At 43.0% G+C, this 19,120-nt stretch overlaps 1 protein-coding gene across 1 annotated transcript; it reads right to left on the reverse strand.

Moving 5' to 3' along the window:
* Nucleotides 1–14,060: 14,060 nt before the first annotated feature.
* Nucleotides 14,061–18,893, reverse strand: LOC116319407 (5-hydroxytryptamine receptor 7). The gene is made up of 2 exons (XM_039621539.1): nt 18,112–18,893; nt 14,061–17,232 (listed from the first exon to the last, which is right to left on the reverse strand). Exons 1-2 carry the CDS (start codon nt 18,690–18,692, stop codon nt 16,338–16,340), a joined length of 1,476 nt encoding a protein of 491 aa, XP_039477473.1. The 5' UTR covers nt 18,693–18,893; the 3' UTR covers nt 14,061–16,337.
* Between the last annotated feature and the right edge of the window lie 227 nt (nt 18,894–19,120).

Below are 19,120 nucleotides of genomic sequence, written 5' to 3' on the forward strand. Positions count from 1 at the left end.
GCAGGCCTATATAAATTCGGAGTGAGCTCCTCATTCATTATCAGCCTAAACTCACTAACAGAGAGGATCTCTTTCAACTTCACATCATTCTGCAGCGCCTTGCATCAAGAGAGTGAGAGAAAAAATACATGAAAGGATTTTTGCCTCTTAATTGGAAATTTGGGGTTGCAGAGTACTTTGAAGATGCCAGCTGCTTCCTAAGCAGTTTTGGAGTGTAATATTTCTCAGGCCACGGCCAAAAGCATATTTATTTAGGGATCATCTGTGTCAAACTGCTAATACTCCTTCTTGCTCCCCTCTCACTCTCGCATCTTAAAAACCCTTCTCAAGGAAAAGGCTGGACGGTGCTTTTAACGTACTTAAGATTTATTTATTTATTCATTCATCCTTACATATTTCATCTTTCTGAAGTATTTTTGGAAAATGACAGAGCGTGCCCACAACAGTAAAGCGTCCCTGTCCCTCCTGCTCTGTGGTACAGTACAGTTTATCAGGACGACTCTTTCCCGGAGCATTCTGCTTCTTTTTCCTCGGCAGTTAATGGGATTAGTCTGACTGAAATCCACCATATCATTTCTTTAACAATGTCCTCTTCGCTTAGCGCAACACCAGCTGCAGCTGTGCATTGCCACTGCATGTGATGAAGAAGTAGCAATGAGCATATACAGAAAGCGGAAACCTAATGTTGGGATTAAAAACTGGCACTATCATGTTTGGAAACTAGAAACAAAGAAACAGGGGATGGATTTCACACAGACACGCTAAACGAGCATCGGTGCTCATGAATGATGGAGAAAAAAAAAGGCTGAATGTGTGAACGAAAGGATGACCCAGAGACAGAGCAGGATAAAGCTGCCAACGAGAAGCCAGACGTTGTGAATGACTCTGCTTCCCTCCCTGTTTTTCAGAGGCCTGGATTGAAGGAATGGAAGGAAGCCATGTGCTGTGAGAGCGAGCGCTGTTGCTGAATAAAGAGGAAGGAAAATAGAAAAAGGCAAACAATGACAGCGGCGCAGAGACAGAAGAGGGTGAATAAAAAACTGAAACGAGAGATGTGAAAGCGACACAGACCGAGAATCAGAAAAGGAAGACAAATCTGAATCACACAGAAGATCCCGAACAAAGACAAAGCCCAGAGGGGCTCTGAAAAGGAGTCAGCCACATAAGAAAAGACCAGGAAGTCTGTGTGCAATGATGCTGCACATGCACACAGGTTGCAGTTTAACAAAACAATGCAAGTGCCACCCACAGATAACTGCTGACATGGTTAAAGTTGGGGCTGTTGTGTAATAGTAGAGGCTTTGTTACATGAACATCTGGTCAATATAAAAATGTTTTCCTGGTAAGAAAAAGTGACGGTAATAGCGAGCATGTGTAAAAGTATACGTCATGTACTTGAGGCCGGCTGGTTGATCCTAGAAAGCAAACACAGACTCTGACTGCAACTTTTCACCACTTAAAAAACCCAGACGGCAATTTTAAAATGACCTTTTCATGCTTCAAATTACATTCATGCATTGTGGCCCTGCACCTTACATACAGTCTATCAGGTATGTAAAGTGGATGAAAATTCATAATCTTTCATTATTAACACACATTTCCATACTTTACGTACTTACTGTGTGTGTGTGTGTGTGTGTGTGTGTGTGTGTGTGTGTGTGTGTGTGTGTGTGTGTGTGTGTGTGTGTGTGTGTGTGTGTGTGTGTGTGTGTGTGTGTGTGTGTGTGTGTGTGTGTGTGTGTGTGTGTGTCAGGGAGGGAGTGAGAGAGAAAATGTAATGATGGAGTAAATGGCTCTTGAGATATAAAGTGGAGGGCCTTATGTAACGCGTGTGCGTAAACTAGAGTCGAGGATATAGAGAGGTTTTTAAATATATTAAAGTGGCCTCAAATGTGTTCATTGCATCTTTAATTGGGCTCCAAATGGGCGCCCATTAAAATGCATGAACCTGTTTTTTAGAGAGTCTGTCAAACATTGGGATATATTATCAATTTATATAGTTTTTATGCCATTTATTATAAGAAACAATTTTACACAAGTTGGTGTGATATCAGCCAAACCTGCAAAAAGTAAAAAGAAATGTGTGTTTGTTTTGTTTGCACTGAGTTCCAGCTTTTAAAGTTCTCGCAGCTGAACTATTGATCGTCCCTTTGTGCGGCGCTGCTCTGCTTCCAGTACTGAAGACCTGCTCTTTGGCTCGTGTCTGTGATGTGCGCTGGATATACTCGATTGTTTCAAAAGGGCAGCTCTTCAAGCTGAATTTCACTTTAAAGAGAACATGCTCTCAGGCCAAATGATTAAGATCTTTAAAAAAAAAAAAAAAAAACTGTCCACATCAACATTATACATTTTATGTTATTTCTCCTGTACTTTCTCCCCCAGATGCCTCAGGACATTATAGAACCCAGCACTGATAGTGTCACCTGGGGGGACGATGTCGTGGTTCAGAACTCCATAAATGTCTTAAAAATTTGTTGTTTGGTGTCAGTAAACATTGGGGTAGTTTGACACAGATGTGGATTTTTTTGGCTCTCCGAGTTTGAGATTGAAGATGATGGTCTAAAAAAGACTTAGGTTTGGGTTTCTTCTCCCTCCCCCTCCTCCAACCCCGTCTATCTCGTCTCAGGTGGAGCTGTCCGGCTGGCTCTGCCTTACTGGTTCATCCATGATTGACTCCTGTTTGCTTAGTCGCCCTTTCCAAAGCTTCATTTTCCAAAGGAGACTTGTCAGAACCTTCAGCCACATCCAACCAGTCCAGTCTGTTTCTCCAGCTCCCAGCCAAGGAAGGTCTTACCTTTGCTACACCTGCACCCACTCACTGGTCACAGATACCCACCTGCCAGGCTCCCTGCTCAGGAAACAAACAAGTACACCAGTGGAAGTACATTTTATTCATCCTCGGCAATATTTTGTTCAACTAACCTGAGCAGTTGTTAACATCCTCTGTAGCAGCGTTCCTGGTTGCTGTCGCATGAAATACCCAAAGTCCTCGTTTTCAAAAATTCGCCAGCCTTTCAATAAACCTTTTAAAACTGCAGCTGAATCTGCTCCTCGAGTCCACTTGGAGTCAAACCATGACAGCAATCAGAGATGTGTGAGATTATCATATTTATGGGTGTAGAATGAGCTCAGTTTTGATGCGAGAAAACAGGTTTCCAGCTAGATTTAACTCAAAATGAGAGAAAAACAACTTTTGTCAGATTCCCATTTTCAGTAACAGTGAGAGCATCAGCACTTCAAGCATTAAGCATCCTCCTGTGTGCACACATGCATGCTGTTGTTTCTCAAAGCGAATTTGGGAGGATGTTGCTGTAGCATAGCAAAAGTTAAAAAAGAGAGCAGCTCAGGGCGGATGTCTTGGTGCATAGCTTACAGTACAGTTCAAAAGTCATTATTGACATTGTTCCTGAGCATATGCAGGTTAGATTTAGAGGCTCAAACTTAACTCAGCCTTAATGAGACCGTGGCAAGGACAGAAAACGGGGCTCACCTGCAGCCTGTTAGCTAACATCATAAAGGCACAGCTGACAGAGAACAGACGGGGTGAGTCTTTGCACCAACAAGGACAAAAGATTAAAGAGCCCTCCGTCTCTCTTCCACAGGCTTAAGGACAAAATCGGTGTCCAGATGAAGTCACCGCTATTTTTCTTCCGCCTCCTCACACTGACTCATTGTAATCAGCATGTCTTTGACTCACCATATTAACATGGCTAGTTAGCTTACGTCACAATAATAACACTAAAAGCTGATGATTCAGTGTTAAATGACTTCGACAGCCCGTCGTCCAAGTGCAGCGTTTTCCTCTTCATCTTTTTATCCTTCATTCATTTGCACCCCCCCTCCCCATCACCAGTTAGTGTCCCTTTCTCTCCTCTTTAACCACCTTCTGAAAGCACCTCTCCTCCTCTTCCTCCCTCCCACTCTCTTTTTCACTTCTTCCTCACTTTCTCTTCACATCTCAGTTTCTTCCTCTCCGTCCAGCCCTCCTTCGCTCTTTCTCACTCCTCCTCGTCTCCCATCTCAACCAGCAAACACTGGCTGACACGGGGATTGCAAACTTCTCACTTAGTAGCTCACAAAGCCAAACCTCAGCAGAAAACTGTACCGAGAAAAGTGTAAAAATAAAAAAACACTAACAGAATCCCCCATCTCCTTCTTCTTTTGTGTAAAAGTACAGTAGGTGTGAAGTTGTCCTTCAGTTTGAGCTGCTCCCTGCTGTCCACTCTGTTTTGAAGAAAGTAGAAATCACTCTTTATGATATTTCTGAGCGTGAATGTGGGAAGGCTGAATCAATAGCAGCCACTCATGTAAACGCTGCCTTTGGCGGCTAAATAAATGAGTCAAACAGAAAACTGCGTCATAGTGCGCATCAATCCAAGTGATCGACTAAAAAAAACCCCACAAAATCTATGGAACTTTCGACACAACAACACACCAAAAGTCTGCAACGTTTGGTGGATATAAAACTGTGTTATTATCCTTCACTCTGCTGGGAGAGGCCATCTACATGTCACAGAGAAGCTGCAGCTGGGAGCTACAGTGTGCAGAGGGTTGCTGGTGTCTGAAGGTGGGAAAATATTCTTCACCCTGCAGCTCCACTCCAGTGCATCAGTCCAAAAGTACCTTTTTCTTTGTCTTTGATGTTGGGATCCTGCAGTTCTGTGTGTGTGTGTGTGTGTGTGTGTGTGTGTGTGTGTGTGTGTGTGTGTGTGTGTGTGTGTGTGTGTGTGTGTGTGTGTGTGTGTGTGTGTGTGTGTGTGTGTGTGTGTGTGTGTGTGTGTGTGTGTGTGTGTGTGTGTGTGTCTACAAAAACGTTAGAGATCACAGTAATGCATTTCCACTGAAACCTTACAAAGTATTTAGAGATTTAATCATAATTTCGAGACTTGATTTAAATATAAATTAATTATATTTTCAACAAGAGTCCAGAGTACTCATCAAAATCTAATCTTCTTTAAACAACATCACAAACAGGTAACCGTCAAACGATATGTAGCCACAGTCACAGAAGTGCAAAAGTTGTATTTGGCTGAGTTAGCGCTCACAATGACTTCAGTTTAGCTCTAAAGAGATACGAGATGGACGCCCAGAGTCTGCACGCGCACAGACTGTGGGCCGTCCTGATGGTTTATGAGTTGGTTGGTGATTTTAGGTCACATTAAATAAAACACTAACCGTTTATGTTTCATTCAAAGGCTTACAAATGATGATTATCCAGGATATCCTCACTGACCAGGAACTTGTGACTGTGGAGTTGTTACCCAGCGAGTGTGCAGTTTCACTGTCAGATCTACGATTCACTCGTCACATCTGGTTTTAAAGGAAAATGGCAATGGCAGAAATGCTTAGTTTGAGGCATCATTAAAGGACTCTGATAAACAGTGAGTGATGTTATGGTGGATATGGTCATCTTTTATACCACCTGTGGATTCAGGCTCACCAGCCAGATGTTGGAACCTGGTTGTCTGAATCCACTCCCACACAGCCTTAAGAGCATCATGAGCTCCAGCAGTGATTTTTGGTGACAGCATCTGGCTCAGAGCTGGCACTGCACATCGCTCCAAAGTTTCTGACGGGGCTGAGGTCACAGCTCTGTGCAGCTCAGTGCAACAAACTGAGTGCTGTCGTGCTGGAACAGGAATAGACTGATCATTGATGCTAGCTGACTGTGACTTTTGGGTTCTTGCCCTGCAAGATTTAAAACGATCTAATGGTCAAAATGAAAAAACTGAGCACTGAAACATTATATGTTGTAAGCAGTCAGCTAGATAAAAACTCACAAAAGTTACCACAAAGAAGCAAAAGTAATTTAGCTGCTGCTGCAGGTCTGTTTGATAAAGCTGCGGTCAAACCGGCACCATAACCTGTTCAGCGCTGGATCAGAAGGCTCAGAGGAGCAGGAGATAATCAATAATGCGTCTCTTTCACAAATGATAGGACTCGCAGACGTACGAGATATACGAGAGGTGGAAAAACGCTGATAAAGGTAAACAGATGTAAGATTAATGAAGTAATCAGTGAAATGAATGATTCTGAAGATCACGACAAATGTAATGAAATGACATGAGCTTGTTTGGAGATAATCATTCTTTGAAGACGTGTCCTGCACTGTGTGTTCGTCAGAAACTATTATGTTTAATGATGCTTTTAGCATTAGGGGTATTTTAACAGCTCGATTACGTTTAGAAGGGAACTGTAGTGTTTTCATTCATTTCAAGTTTCAGGTAAGAAGCTGAGTGTTTATAGGATGGGAGGCTTTGTGAAGAAGACCCTTTATTGGACTCGGAGTCTTGCACTGTAGAGGGTAAGAACACCAGTTTAATGTGATGGCTGGACTGGGCCCATACTGGGATAAAATGCATCACTTCATTTAAAAGTTTGGGTGAAAAATGATGTACTAGATTATGGACATGATCTCATGTCTCAGTTAATTATTAAAAATGTTAAATATAATGAGCTGAACACAGCAGTGAATCAGCTTTCTGCCTTCCTGTCTGTCACTTCCTCGCGCTCCTCGGTTTCTCTCTTGGTCTCTTCGTGAATCGTTTTGGTGCTCCTCCAAAAATACACATTTTTAAACTAATCTCATTTAATTATTACGCAAATGTAATTAGTTTTTGTGCATTTCTACTCCCAAGAGGTGACTCATTAGTTCTTTCAGAGATGTCTGAATGTGATTCTGGATGGGATTCAGTTTTATTATATCTCTGCTGTCAGAGTCTTAAACAATACAGTTTGTCTATAACTGAGTCACAATGATCGCTCGTTAAGCCTGATGAAAACTGACGACAATTTTATTTAATTTGTAAGAAACAGAATAACTACTTTGGTTTTTTTCTTATTCCACAATTTTATTTTATCAACAAAACCACAAAGACACTTTTTTTTCCCCACAGGCTGTGAAAAAAAAAGTTGTTTTTTTTAAATCAGCACAACAACACAAATAAACTGAAACACAGACCCACTCGGGTCTTAATATCTGCTCATACAGAAAGACACAAAAATCATTTTATTTTCAGGTTTTTTATGTTTTATTTGGATCATCTACAAACAAAAACAATAATATAGCAAAAAGAAAACTTTTCTTTGCATATTAATTAATCTCTACTTCATCTTCAACTTTTCTATTTGTTAAAAGTAATTAAATATGGAGTTTTGTTGACTGATGAATAGATGATTGTTCTGTCACTACTGGCAAGCACATACTGACAGAAACAGGCTGATGTAATTTCAGAGGCGTGTCGGTGTAGCGCAGACTGAGGTAACAGAATATCAGTGCATCCCTGTTCTTTCATTATTGAGCTTCCTCACAAATATTTGCTGTAAATCAACAACCTGCTGTTCTACATTCCTAAATTTACAGAAACTAATAAGATGGCAGAGCATTACTCAGTGCAAACACACCTCAGTGAGATACGAGTTTCAGATAAGACAACAGTGAGTGTGGAAATAATCTCTAACTGCAGCGGGAAGAACTATTCATTTTTTAGAGTGGAAGTTGGTGTCAAGGCAGACTTCAACCTGCAAGAAGTTTTTTCCTGTAACTCAAAGTAAATGCTGATTGCACATGACTATAAAATAATGCACATCAGCATTTATGTTGGCTCGAAGTTTCTCTTCCTATTCTTTCTGCAAATGGCCACAGACTGGATATAAGACGAGCATCGAATGGAGCAGAAGTACAGCTGGGAAGAGGTTCACACATCTGCAAACTGTGGAAGAATGTCAGAATGATGCCACCTTTGTAAAGATGTGAGGACAGTAAACATCTCGACCTCTGCAGAATATATTACCATCAAAAGATTCAAGGTTAAAATCAGTGGCGGACGCCCGTGACCGTCAGGTCCTCAGCATTCTCTCATGGAAATCAGTGCATTTGCTCAGGAACACTTCCAGAAATCACGGTCTGTGAACACAGCTCACCATGCCATCCACACATGTAAAGTTTAAAGCTCTATTGTGCAGAGAAGAAGGCATAGTGAATATGAAAATGATCCAGAAATGCTGCAGTCCTCTCTGGACCAAAGCTTGTTTAAAATGGACAGAGGCGACATGCAGAGCTGTTCTGCGGTCACATGAATCTAAATTTGAAATTCTTTTTGGGAAACGTGGGCGCCACGTCCTCCAGACTAACAAGGAGTGAGTCTATTCGGCTTGTTATCAGCGCTCAGCTATGTACAGGTCTGAGAAAATATACCCCATCCAAACAAAGTTTTGTTTTCAGGCAAGGCCTTGAATATAAAAAAAACCATCTATGACACGACAGCCAGGACTGCTGAGCAGACAGGAATGGGACGACATTCCTCTCCCAAAAGTCCTGCAGCTGCTGTCCTCGGCTCACCGACGTTTACGGACTGTTGTGAAAAGAAAAGAGGAAACTTGGCCCAGCTTTGTAGAGACGCGTTGCTGTCATCAAACTCCAAATGAGCACATATTGTTCTTAAAATGACACATTTGGTCAGGTACTCTGGCTTCCTGCCACAGTCCAGAAGCATGCATGGGGTTAGGTTAACTGGTAATGCTAAACTGGCTGCAGGTGTGAATGGTTGTCTGGCTCAGTGTGTCAGCCCTGCAACAGATTATGTTGGCTCTGGACCTCTGACAGCTTAGAAAGGCTCCAGGGTGGGATGGCACATCGTTTCACTTTAAACATTGGATTAAATTTCTTTCCTCTGTGATTTGTTTCTGTGCCAGTAAAAAAACTTTGAGATTTTCATTGTATTCTGTTTTTATTGACCTTTGACCCAGCATCCCAGCTTTTGTGGGACTTGCTCTGTATTCCAGCAGGGATTAAACTGCATCATTACATTTTAATGCTAGATAGGTAGGTCTTATTATCATGTGCTGGCCGTGTGGAGCAGGCAGGAGAGGACCCGAGCCCAGACTCAAACACAAAAAGTAAACTCAAAAGGCAGCTTTATTGCTAAACATCAGAAACTACAACACTAACTAAACCTGGAAGATACATGTAACTAAACAGGCAGGCAGCGCGCGCACACACACAGCAGGGAATGAGGGCACGACGCAGCACAGAGCAAGGAAAATGCAGGGCTTAAATATCCAGAGGGATAACGAGGGAATGAGACACAGGAGGAGAGCACAGCTGGGAGCAATCAAGCATGACGAGACTGAGGGGAAGCAAAACTGAAAACATTAACACAGGACAAGGACGACCAAAGTAAAACAGGAAACAGTTCACAAAGATGCAGACTAGACACTAAGACGTGGAAACATGACAGACCTGGGAACAGAGACAGGAGTAACAAACTGCAACATGAGACACGACCGACTGCGAAGCAAGAAAATAAACACAACAGAACGAAGCCTGCACTAAACACGAGGGGCACAGGAACCCAAACACTAACAGTCATGATGAAATCACAGATCAGTAATAGTACAGACTCAAAAACACTGGGTCGCACTGTTTAGAGCTACAAGTAAATAGTTTTTAACAAGCTAGTTAGAATACTAACAGAACAACAGTCTACCATTTATTAAAAATATCACATATAACTAGGACAGAGTCTCAGTTTAAACACTGTAAAGAGGGGACTATTTAAAAAGATGCGGAGGCTTATTGAGTTTAGCTTCTTTTACTTACTCCTGCTCTGTTTGCAAATAGTTGTCTAGCAAAAATTCCACTCTCCACATAACCTTTCTGTTCTTATTGTCCTTATCTTCAACATATGCTGCTTGGTTGTTTGTTAATGGGGATAAATAAAGTCTTCTGATTCTGATTCTGTCTTTTTGTCATAAACAAAGACACAGCTCCATCATGTATTCTCCACGTTGCCTCTGATTTTTATTGCTGACTAATGTGACTGACGTTTGAATGCATTTTTAATGTTTAAACGCACCGAGTCTACCACTCATCGTTTCAGTCAGAGCTGATAATTGTCCACTTGACACTCATCAGTTACAGTGACAGCATCTTGCATAATGTCAAATGAACTGTCTGTGGAACAGTGTCTGCATCATCCTGACCGTCCTGACAGGAAATCAATAGCATCCCCACCTTTAAAGTGTGGCAAATGTTCCAGTACACTGGAGATACGAGGTTTATATTTTTAGAATGGCTGAAAACAACCTTGAAATGTGTTTTTTTTTTTCTTTGCTTTTTCCTTCAAACTCAGTACAGTTAAATAGAAAAAAAGCTTTTTTCAAGAGTTATTTTTGGACCAACCTGCATTTTAATTGTGGGCAAAGCCACAAGGCTCGAGTCGCCAAAGGTGAAGGTTGTGTTTTCTCTTTTTAAGGTGTGCGTTTCACATCTAAGAACTTGCTTTATGCATAGATTATTTCAATACCAAACGGTTTTGCGGCTTAGCCAGACAATAAGAACAAAGCTAGTGCTTTACTTGTGAAGTAACATAAGCGTAAGCCTGCAGTAGCCATCATTTCCATGTGTGTTTGCTGTCTTTAGGTGCTGATCAGAACAGTAAAGCAGAAACAGAGACGAAGATCAATCCTGTTTTATTTTTTTAAGTATTTAATGATTCATTTGGGCAAGAAAGGTCACTTCACAAATTTAGCCATCACTCAGCACCGTGACAAAACTGTACAGACTGTAAAATATAGATTACATCTAAAACAAGTCTAAAGAGTTTTAACTGGACAGGAAGACATCTCCATCATGGCTGCTTCTTATCAAATCCTACAACACTGCTGCTGATGTCGTTTCAGTATGAAGAGTCATGATTGAAAATAATCTTACAGATCGGGTCAAAAACAAGGCTGATTAACTGGAACCAACAAGGTTTCACTCTGACAATAACAACATATTTTACAGTCTTTTCCACGTGAATGGTTTTGGACTCATATACAAGGAATTTCAGCAATTTGATTGGTCAAATACACGCCGCATCTGTGCCGAGAAGTGCCATAGAGACTCTCCTGCTGTGCTTCATGGGTCGCTAAGCCCAGCTGTTATGGTCACCAGGGGCCAATGGAGCCATCGCGCTTTCCTTTTTTCTCTTTTTAGTCTTAATATATATACAGGAGTTTCACACAGTGGCAAACAGCATAAAAAAGCAATACTATCCCATGACAGCTGTTTTTTGTACTTTGATAATGCTGACAGAACAAGGTCCCATAAAGTCCCAGTGAACAACATTGCCCTTAGTATGAAAACCTAATTTAAAAAAGTGTTTGAATGGGGCCCAGGAACCATACCAATCTGAGAGCTCGGGTTTTATTTGTCCCGAAAGGATGCGTTTGGCCCACTTGCTATTCTGACCATGTCAGTCCACTAGCTCTACCTTTTATCTGATGTGGAGCAGTTTTGATGACGATAACTCAAAGCAGCGCCGCTGAGGCTTCTCATTAACCAAGATGGATGGTTTGGAATGATCTCCCTCTGTTGTGCCAGAAACAACACAACTGGATGGGATATTTTACCGTTTGCCATCACATATTTTTTATTTTTCTGACTGAGTCCTGTGCTATTTGCCCACTGGTGACCGCCAAAGATCATCTGAAATAGCCTTTCCCACACAAATCCTTATTTGTGCATTCGTCCAGTAACGGTAGGCTAGAATGAGCCCAGAGCTTTGAGTGTCTCCAGTTCACAGAGCTGCCTCATTCTTCTAGTATTTTGACATGAAACAGCAGGTTGACGATTAAAAAACAATTGGTCCAATGAGTGCCATGGGAGGATTAACACACAGCCAATCAGTGACAGATTAATGGAGTCGTCTCAGTAGAGTGTTGTCACTGTGCAGTGGCAGACATTTGAAATGGGCAGCGCTGGCTTTCAGCATCCACGAGAGGCAAACAAATAAAGATGTTTGACTCTCAAAACAGGACAAACCAACACACATCCATTCACGCAAATGGAAAGTGGTGCAGACTAAAGACTGGATGCTATGAACGAGCACAGGTTATATCTAATATGGAGCTGAGCCTCCCTGTTCAAAAACAGCTTGTGATGAGGACGTTCTCAAAAGGATAAGCAACTGTTGGCTGAACATTTCCAAACATCTGACTTCTAAAGCAGCTATTAGCAAGAGACAGCAGGTAATTTAAGTCCCCTCCAGCCAGATGCCTTAAATGTCGATCTGTCTATTTATTATCCTTCCTGAAGTGTCACAGTTTCTCTGTGTTTAGAGTTAACAGTCATTTTCTCAGAGTGTTTTCAGTGTACTTTGACTCAAATGAGGAGTACTAAGGAATAAAACATCTGCCTTTAAACAATCACATCTTTGGTTGATGTGTAAATTTAGCAGAAGCTGATATCTCCACATTCCCCGTCTTTTCATAGATTCTTTAGAAACCATGTGACCGCGCCGACCCAAGAGTCATTTTTTGATCATTGTGGGAACTGCTGGTGCACGCTTAGTCTGAGGGTTCCCGTTCCCTCGCTGAAAAAAATCCATAAATCTACTTTTTGTGACGCAGGCTCTCAATTTCTTTAAAATTAGCTCCGGTTCATTGCAGCGCTCTCATGCGTGAAGATGACTAGTTTGATGAAAGAGGCGAGCATTCAGTCACATACTGAGATGCAGGTGACAGCCACTGAGTGCCAGGGTGCACCTCTACTTTCCATTTACCTTTTAGCATGTCTCCTCTCTCCTCTGGATGTCATACAAACGGGTTATATTCTTTTTTTCAGCCTGTAGCTGTGCAGTCGTTCCCTTCCTATCCCACACCAATGTGTTGACACGCCACTGAGAATATTTTCACGAGATGTTGTCAAGATAACAACAGCTTCGCTTCCCAGATAGTTTGAGTTTTGCATGTGAATGATAACATTCTGCTCTTCAGAGTTTTTGGATGCTCTTCAGGAAAAATGTGCTCCTGGCAACCATTCTCCGTTTATTCTATGACGGGAAATGGAGCCATGCCACGGCGGCACTGAGCCCAGAAGAGTACAGTTCAGTGGTTCTCAACCTTTTCAGCTCACCTCCCCCAAAATAACTAATTCCCTTAGTCACATGGCAAAGGCGTGACTGGGCAGAACCCTGAAGTGTGACTGAAAAAGATGGATTTACCTATTATAGCTGATGCCCTATATCAGGGGCAGGCAATTCATTTTTCCAACTTAGACTGTTGTGGAGGGCTGCAGAAAAAAGTGAAGTCAGTTCTGCTCAATATTCATTTTATCTCTTTATAAGCTCACTGGTTCTGGTTTCCATTGTGACCCTTGGGAAAATATATATGGCCCACTCCTGTGTTTCATTATGATGTTTAATCACACTTGATACCTGAAAAAAATCTAAAATCTAGAATCTAGAGAAGCGTTCGAGTCCCGTTTTACTCTGAGTGAACTTTCTGTTGTAGGGCAGACAGCAGTTTGTCACATGAACCAGACGTCCTGCTGGCTTCTCTGTATCATCTCTGCTGCCATGCTAACTCGGTAATTAAGGCTCAGTAGCTTAGCGCATTTTTTTTATTTAAAAATAATCTTGCGGAGAGCAGCTTTAGTTAACATTTCAAAAGAGAATAAAGGCAGTAATTGCAGTGTTCACACTTCTTCAGTAAAAAGAGATTTTGGTAAAACTGACTGAGTGCTCTCTGTTGCTCCTTCTAAGTTAGCTGTTGTACAATTTCAAGTTAACAAGGACAAATTGTCAGCAGCACAGAGTGTACCAATACTCATAAAACACAAAGTCTCCTCAAAGGATTAAAAAACATTACTGCAGTCCTTGAGGAATAAGAGTTAACGCTTTTCTCCTACTCGTGTCAGTGCATATTACGAAGAACACATTAAAAAATAATGTTGCCAGAAAGAAACCAAGCAAGCAGTTCCAGAGTTCCTACTGTCAGCATGATGTTGCAGCTGCTTGGTGCATGCAGGATGTTGCACTAAAACTTGTGCACATACAAAAGCTCTGTGCACTTTGTCACTCCCCCTGAGCTAAACTTGTACTTTTAACTTTAAATTAAACTCCAAGCAGAGAGGCTCTCGATCTCTGGGGGAGATTAAACACACCACGAAACAGCGGCTGTGATCTGCTCTCTCTCCTTTAACATCCACATCAGATTTCCTCCCGGGGCGTCGCCCTGTAGGCTGAGACAGAGCTACACGGGAATGACGGCTGCGTAATTAGTGTGTGTGATCACATAAAACTCCATAATAACAGGAGGTGAGAAGATTAACAGCATGACAGCCCAACATATTGGAGGTCATTTAATTAACACTGGTGGTACAGAGCCTAATAAATGATCACATCTAACTAATCTTTAGAAAAAAAGCCGTATTTACGCTTCCTCCATGCTTTTATCACCAGTTAGAGAATTTGAATGAAATAATCGAATCCAGAATGAACAGGGCTACGAGGAAATTCCATCATCGTTATATAGAAAGGGTTTAGACCATAAATTTTCATCGTCATAAAATCATTTTGTGTGTCTGAGGCATTTCACGGCATCCCGATGCTAGCATCGCCTTCACCCACCACAACCAGCTGCTTCCCCCACACACACACACTGAAACTGCTGTCGTGGTTTAACGTCTTATGTGTAGTTATCATTTGGACAAAGGTGCCAATAAGGGTGTTGGTCCCATGGTAAAATTCTTAATTGACTAATAGCGCTGATTAGCGGGATGCTAGCATTTATAAGCTAACTTGACCTCTATGTAAGAAAAAAAAATCAGCAGAACTGTCGTTTTACTTCAAACAGGAAACATCATCAGTTTATGTATTTTATTCCCTAGAATGACACATAAATCTTGATTTTAATTGTTTAGCTCCGTTCACTCATGCTCATTGAGGATTGTCTCACCGGGGCCCCCTGCTGTTCAGCTGGATGAATTACAACACATTTCTGTGACGCCTGATCTCCTAATTTCTAGCTGGGCCCAGTTGGAAAAATATGACAGGGTTTTGAGCAGCAACTGGAGTTAAGCAATATTTGACTTCAAAGGAGACGCCAGTTATGGGTCAGGGGTGTTTACCAGCAGCAGGACAAATCCTGATCCTGGATTTGTCTTAAAAAATGTCCATATAATATATTAATGTTAAGATTTTTATATATTATAAAGAATGGAAACATAATTTATCAAAATGAAACTGGTACATGGGGTATTTTTTTGATGACTGTAGATTGGTCAGCTCATCATGCAGGAAAAAACACCTCCAGGCATCACTTTGTGGAATAAGAAACTGTGATTTTACTGTTTTTGGACCCACTTGAGACAGAACTGTAGCCCCAAAACTAGTCAACTGCTAAATTAACTGTGAAAATAATTTTTGGTGCGTGTCATGTCAAAAGATTAGCTCCTAAAAACTTAGAGTCTGTCCATCATTCATCTCTGTTTGAGAGGATACTGCCCATTTTATTGGCCGTTTCTTTTGTTATGTAATGCACAACAAGGCTAAAGTCGCACGTTGTCTCAACTTTCTAACACAGTGTAAGACTCTTGTGTGCTGCAACCAAACCTTAACCGACAAAGCAGAAAAAGGCACAGGCACATTCAGAAAGCGTCCTCAATGATGTTGTTTCCCTCTACTCCACCTTCAGCTCCGCTTCGACATCATCGTGTTCTGCATTTCACGTCATTTTCTCATCCCTAAGAGTCCTTGCTTGCTCATTAATTAGCTGCCATATCACAGAAATAAATGATCAGTAAATAGTTTTCAATAAAGAGGTGGTCATGACACGAGTAGAAGGAAAGGGAGCACATTTTGGCTCATCTTCAAATGATATCAACTCATTAGGTTACAACAGATCAGAACCATTTGTTACAAAAACAGCGTGGCTATTGACTTGTGTACATAAATTTTTACATAATATACTTTTTAATCATTACCGTGTCCACTTGTTACGGCTGTTCACTGATGAAACACTCTACATTTAAAAAAAGTGATAACTACGACGCAAAGTAAACACATTTGGTAGCGGTTGAGCTCCGAGACGTTCTTTATTTTCTCGTTGTTAGTGGCTGTAAGTGGCTGTAAGTCACTGGCTACTGAGTAAGATCATTTCCATCCATGACAGGAGCTGAGATCAAAGTCTGGGTGTGTAGCTCCTCCTGCTTTTGCATCAATGTCATGTGCAAAAGGCTCTTCAGCAACATTGCAGCCAGTTTCAAATCCACCAAGGTAGCCCTTCCTCGTGGGCTTCAGAATCCCTGCAACAGCTGCCACTAATTAAACAGTATGAATTCATCACCACTGAGCTCTGTTTTCTCCCAGTTTTCTCCAGAGTGAAACACTTAGGCTTCCTCTACATCCACTTAATCGCAGCATCTTGCCTCCTCTCGCCTTGGCAATCCTCATGAAATCTGGAGGGTAAAAAGGTCTGTCAGCACAATGGCCTTGTGCCACAGTCTGAGCCCCAGTGGATTTTTTTCCATACTGGTCTCTGCAGCCTTGCTGATTGGCAGACCTACAGCTTTACGCATCAGCGTCTGGTTTCTCCACCAGTTTCAGAGCCTCGTGCATGCCAGCCGCCGACAACTTCCGATTGATGTTCCTGTAGCGGCAGCGCAGGAGGTTGCTGTAGGTGGTCCTCAGATCACGGTTGAAGAATGCATAAATGAAGGGATTAATGAGGGAGTTGGCGTAGCCAAGCCACAACAGAGTTCTTTCCAGCCAGAGGGGCACACAGCTGCACTGCACGCCACAGACGAAGGGCCTGGCAGTGGACACCAGGAAGAACGGCAGCCAGCAGAAGGTGAAGGCGCCAACTACGATGCCCAGAGTGGCTGCAGCCTTCTGCTCCCGTTTGAAGATGGACTGGTTTTTCCTCTTCCGCCGTTGGTGGTGCTCGCCGGTTTTGAGAAGGCGGGAGACGCGTGTGCTGCACTCCTCCTCCACCTCACGCTGGAGCTTCAGTGCCGCTGCCACGCAGTCCAAGCTCTCCTCTTCCTCGGCTTCCTCCACCTGTTCGACCTCCGTCCCCTCGACACTTCCCGTCTCTCCCGACTCTGCTGGCTGATGCCCTCCTCTCCCCCCGCGAAGAGTCACCACGGCTCGGTGTTCCCCTTCCCTGGGGAAGCCAGTGATGGTGTGCTTGGCTGCACTGAGCTTGGCCGCTCGGTAGATCCTGTAGTACATGATCAGCATCACCGACATGGGGATGTAGAAGGCCACGGCTGTAGAGTAGACAGTGTATCCGAAGTCCTGGCTGATGAGACAGACCCTGCCGTCGTTGACGTTCTGTGCCCAGCCGAACAGAGGGGGGAGGGTGATGGAGGCAGAGAGGAGCCACACCGACAGGATCATCTTGGCCATGCAGCAGCCGTTTTGCCGGACAGGATAAGTCAGAGGCTTAGTGATACCCAAATACCTACACAGAGAAAAACACAGCCAAATGAATACAACCCTAAAATATGTCTAGTGTAACACTATTTTTATTGCTTACATTACCCTAAGTTAGTGGCACTCTCCCCACCCTGGACAAGGTGCCCTTGAGCAAAACTAAGATCTCTGGTTGCCACACTCAGCTCCCAAACGAGAACTGGGTTATATTATGAAAGAGAAGCTCAGGGATGCTGGGAAAGACCATAAATGTTCAGCAAACCTCATATTTTTAATAAAGTCAGTGTGACCACCGAGCAGAGCAGTAAAATGACCACCTACAGCATACAGGCTACAGAATTTCCAACACACAGCGCATTGGCAGGCATGTGTGGCTTTCAAAAACAAATAAGCAAAAAAACATTTATCGTTTGATTAAAGTGGTGAAAACGTTTTAAGGAAATGGAAAAACAACAGCAGGGGTTGAATTTTAAACTCGGGGTCTTTTCAGAGTCTCTGAATCTGTAAATTGATTCAGCGGTCAGAACGGGAATACCGTGAGCAGAGAGGTCACACTCTGTCCTGCAGCTTTTCATTTTAAGTAAGCGCCCCAGAACAAGACCCCGAGGCGCAAGAAGCCTCACAGAAACCCAGCGATCCAGTGTCGCAGAGCACTGAGCGACAAAAGCTGGAGTTAGAGTACAGAAGGCAATTTTTCTACGTCTATGAAATAAGAACGTGCACAATACGTCGCTTCTGTTTAAATTTATTTTTGGAGACTTGGGTTCCAAATACTAAAGACAGGAGACGTTTAATTAAAACGGGATAAAAAAAAAAATGACGGCAATGTTTTTATAAGATTTTTATCTTAGCTTCATAAAAAAAAAAGAATCTGACACAGTTTTAAAGCTGAAAAAGTTTATCTCACCTGTCGATGCTGATTACGCACAGAGTCATGATGGACGCGGTGCAGCACATCACATCCATGGCGATAAAAACGTTACAGAAGAACTGACCGAATATCCACTGACCGCCGATAAGGTCCGTGATACTGACAAACGGCATCACGGCCAGAGCCACAGACAGGTCGGCCACTGCCAGAGAAACGATGAGATAGTTGGACGGCTGGCGCAGCTTCTTGACAAAACAGACGGAGATGACCACGAGCAAGTTCCCGCAGATCGTGGACAGCGTGAGCATGGTGAGCACCGCGCCGATCAGAACTTTCTCCACCCGGCCGTAGCTCAGGATCTGCTCCCCGCAGCGGGTCCCGTTCGTCTCCATGACCTGCGGCTGACTGGAGGTGGACGGAGAAGTGGCTGCTGCCGCTGCTGCCGCTGCATCTGCGGCGCCTTGCGCAGCCTTTAGTAGCCGAAGCGCAAGAGCCTCCGAGATCATCATGTTAGTGGAGCCCCCGGGATCTCCGCCACCGACTCTGTCCTCTATCATGAACGACGACCTCATGTTGCCACTGCCGAAAGTCCCGTTACTCGCTCCTGCAACAACCATTCTGCCGCCTCGTGTTCCTTTTTATCCATGGACTTGGAGAGCCGTCTGGAGGTGGCACAAACGCGCACTGAAGTGCCGGTGTTGCCGGTGAAATGATTAATTCCTTTCCCTAACCCCCGTCAGGAGACACTACGCTGGTGTGCTCTCTTTCATTCCAAAGTATCGACGCCTTATTTCATCTATTTACAGGCGCACTCGTCATTACGCACGTGGCGCGCAGCGGGCATATTCCCAAAATACCTGACCTACAAAACGGGATTTTATTTCCTTTTTGTCCTCGGCCTGACGGGCTGCACATAAGACAAAACTTAAACGCTGCCCTCCGCGTAAATATCACAAAAGTTGACGCGTGACGTCAAAACCCAAGTTGGATAGCCTATAGGCTGCCGGTCACTTTATATTTACACATGCACACAAATAACACGCAC

This window comes from Oreochromis aureus, linkage group 13, assembly GCF_013358895.1.
Source record: "Oreochromis aureus strain Israel breed Guangdong linkage group 13, ZZ_aureus, whole genome shotgun sequence".
NCBI lineage: Eukaryota > Metazoa > Chordata > Actinopteri > Cichliformes > Cichlidae > Oreochromis > Oreochromis aureus.

What these genes read in the sequence shown, in the direction of transcription:
- LOC116319407 (XM_039621539.1), bottom strand. Translation starts at nt 18,692, where the DNA reads ATGGTTGTTGCAGGAGCGAGTAACGGGACTTTCGGCAGTGGCAACATG. An exon ending in TGCGTAATCAGCATCGACAG is followed by an intron (nt 17,233 to 18,111) that starts GTGAGATAAACT and finishes TTCTCTGTGTAG; the next exon opens with GTATTTGGGTATCACTAAGC.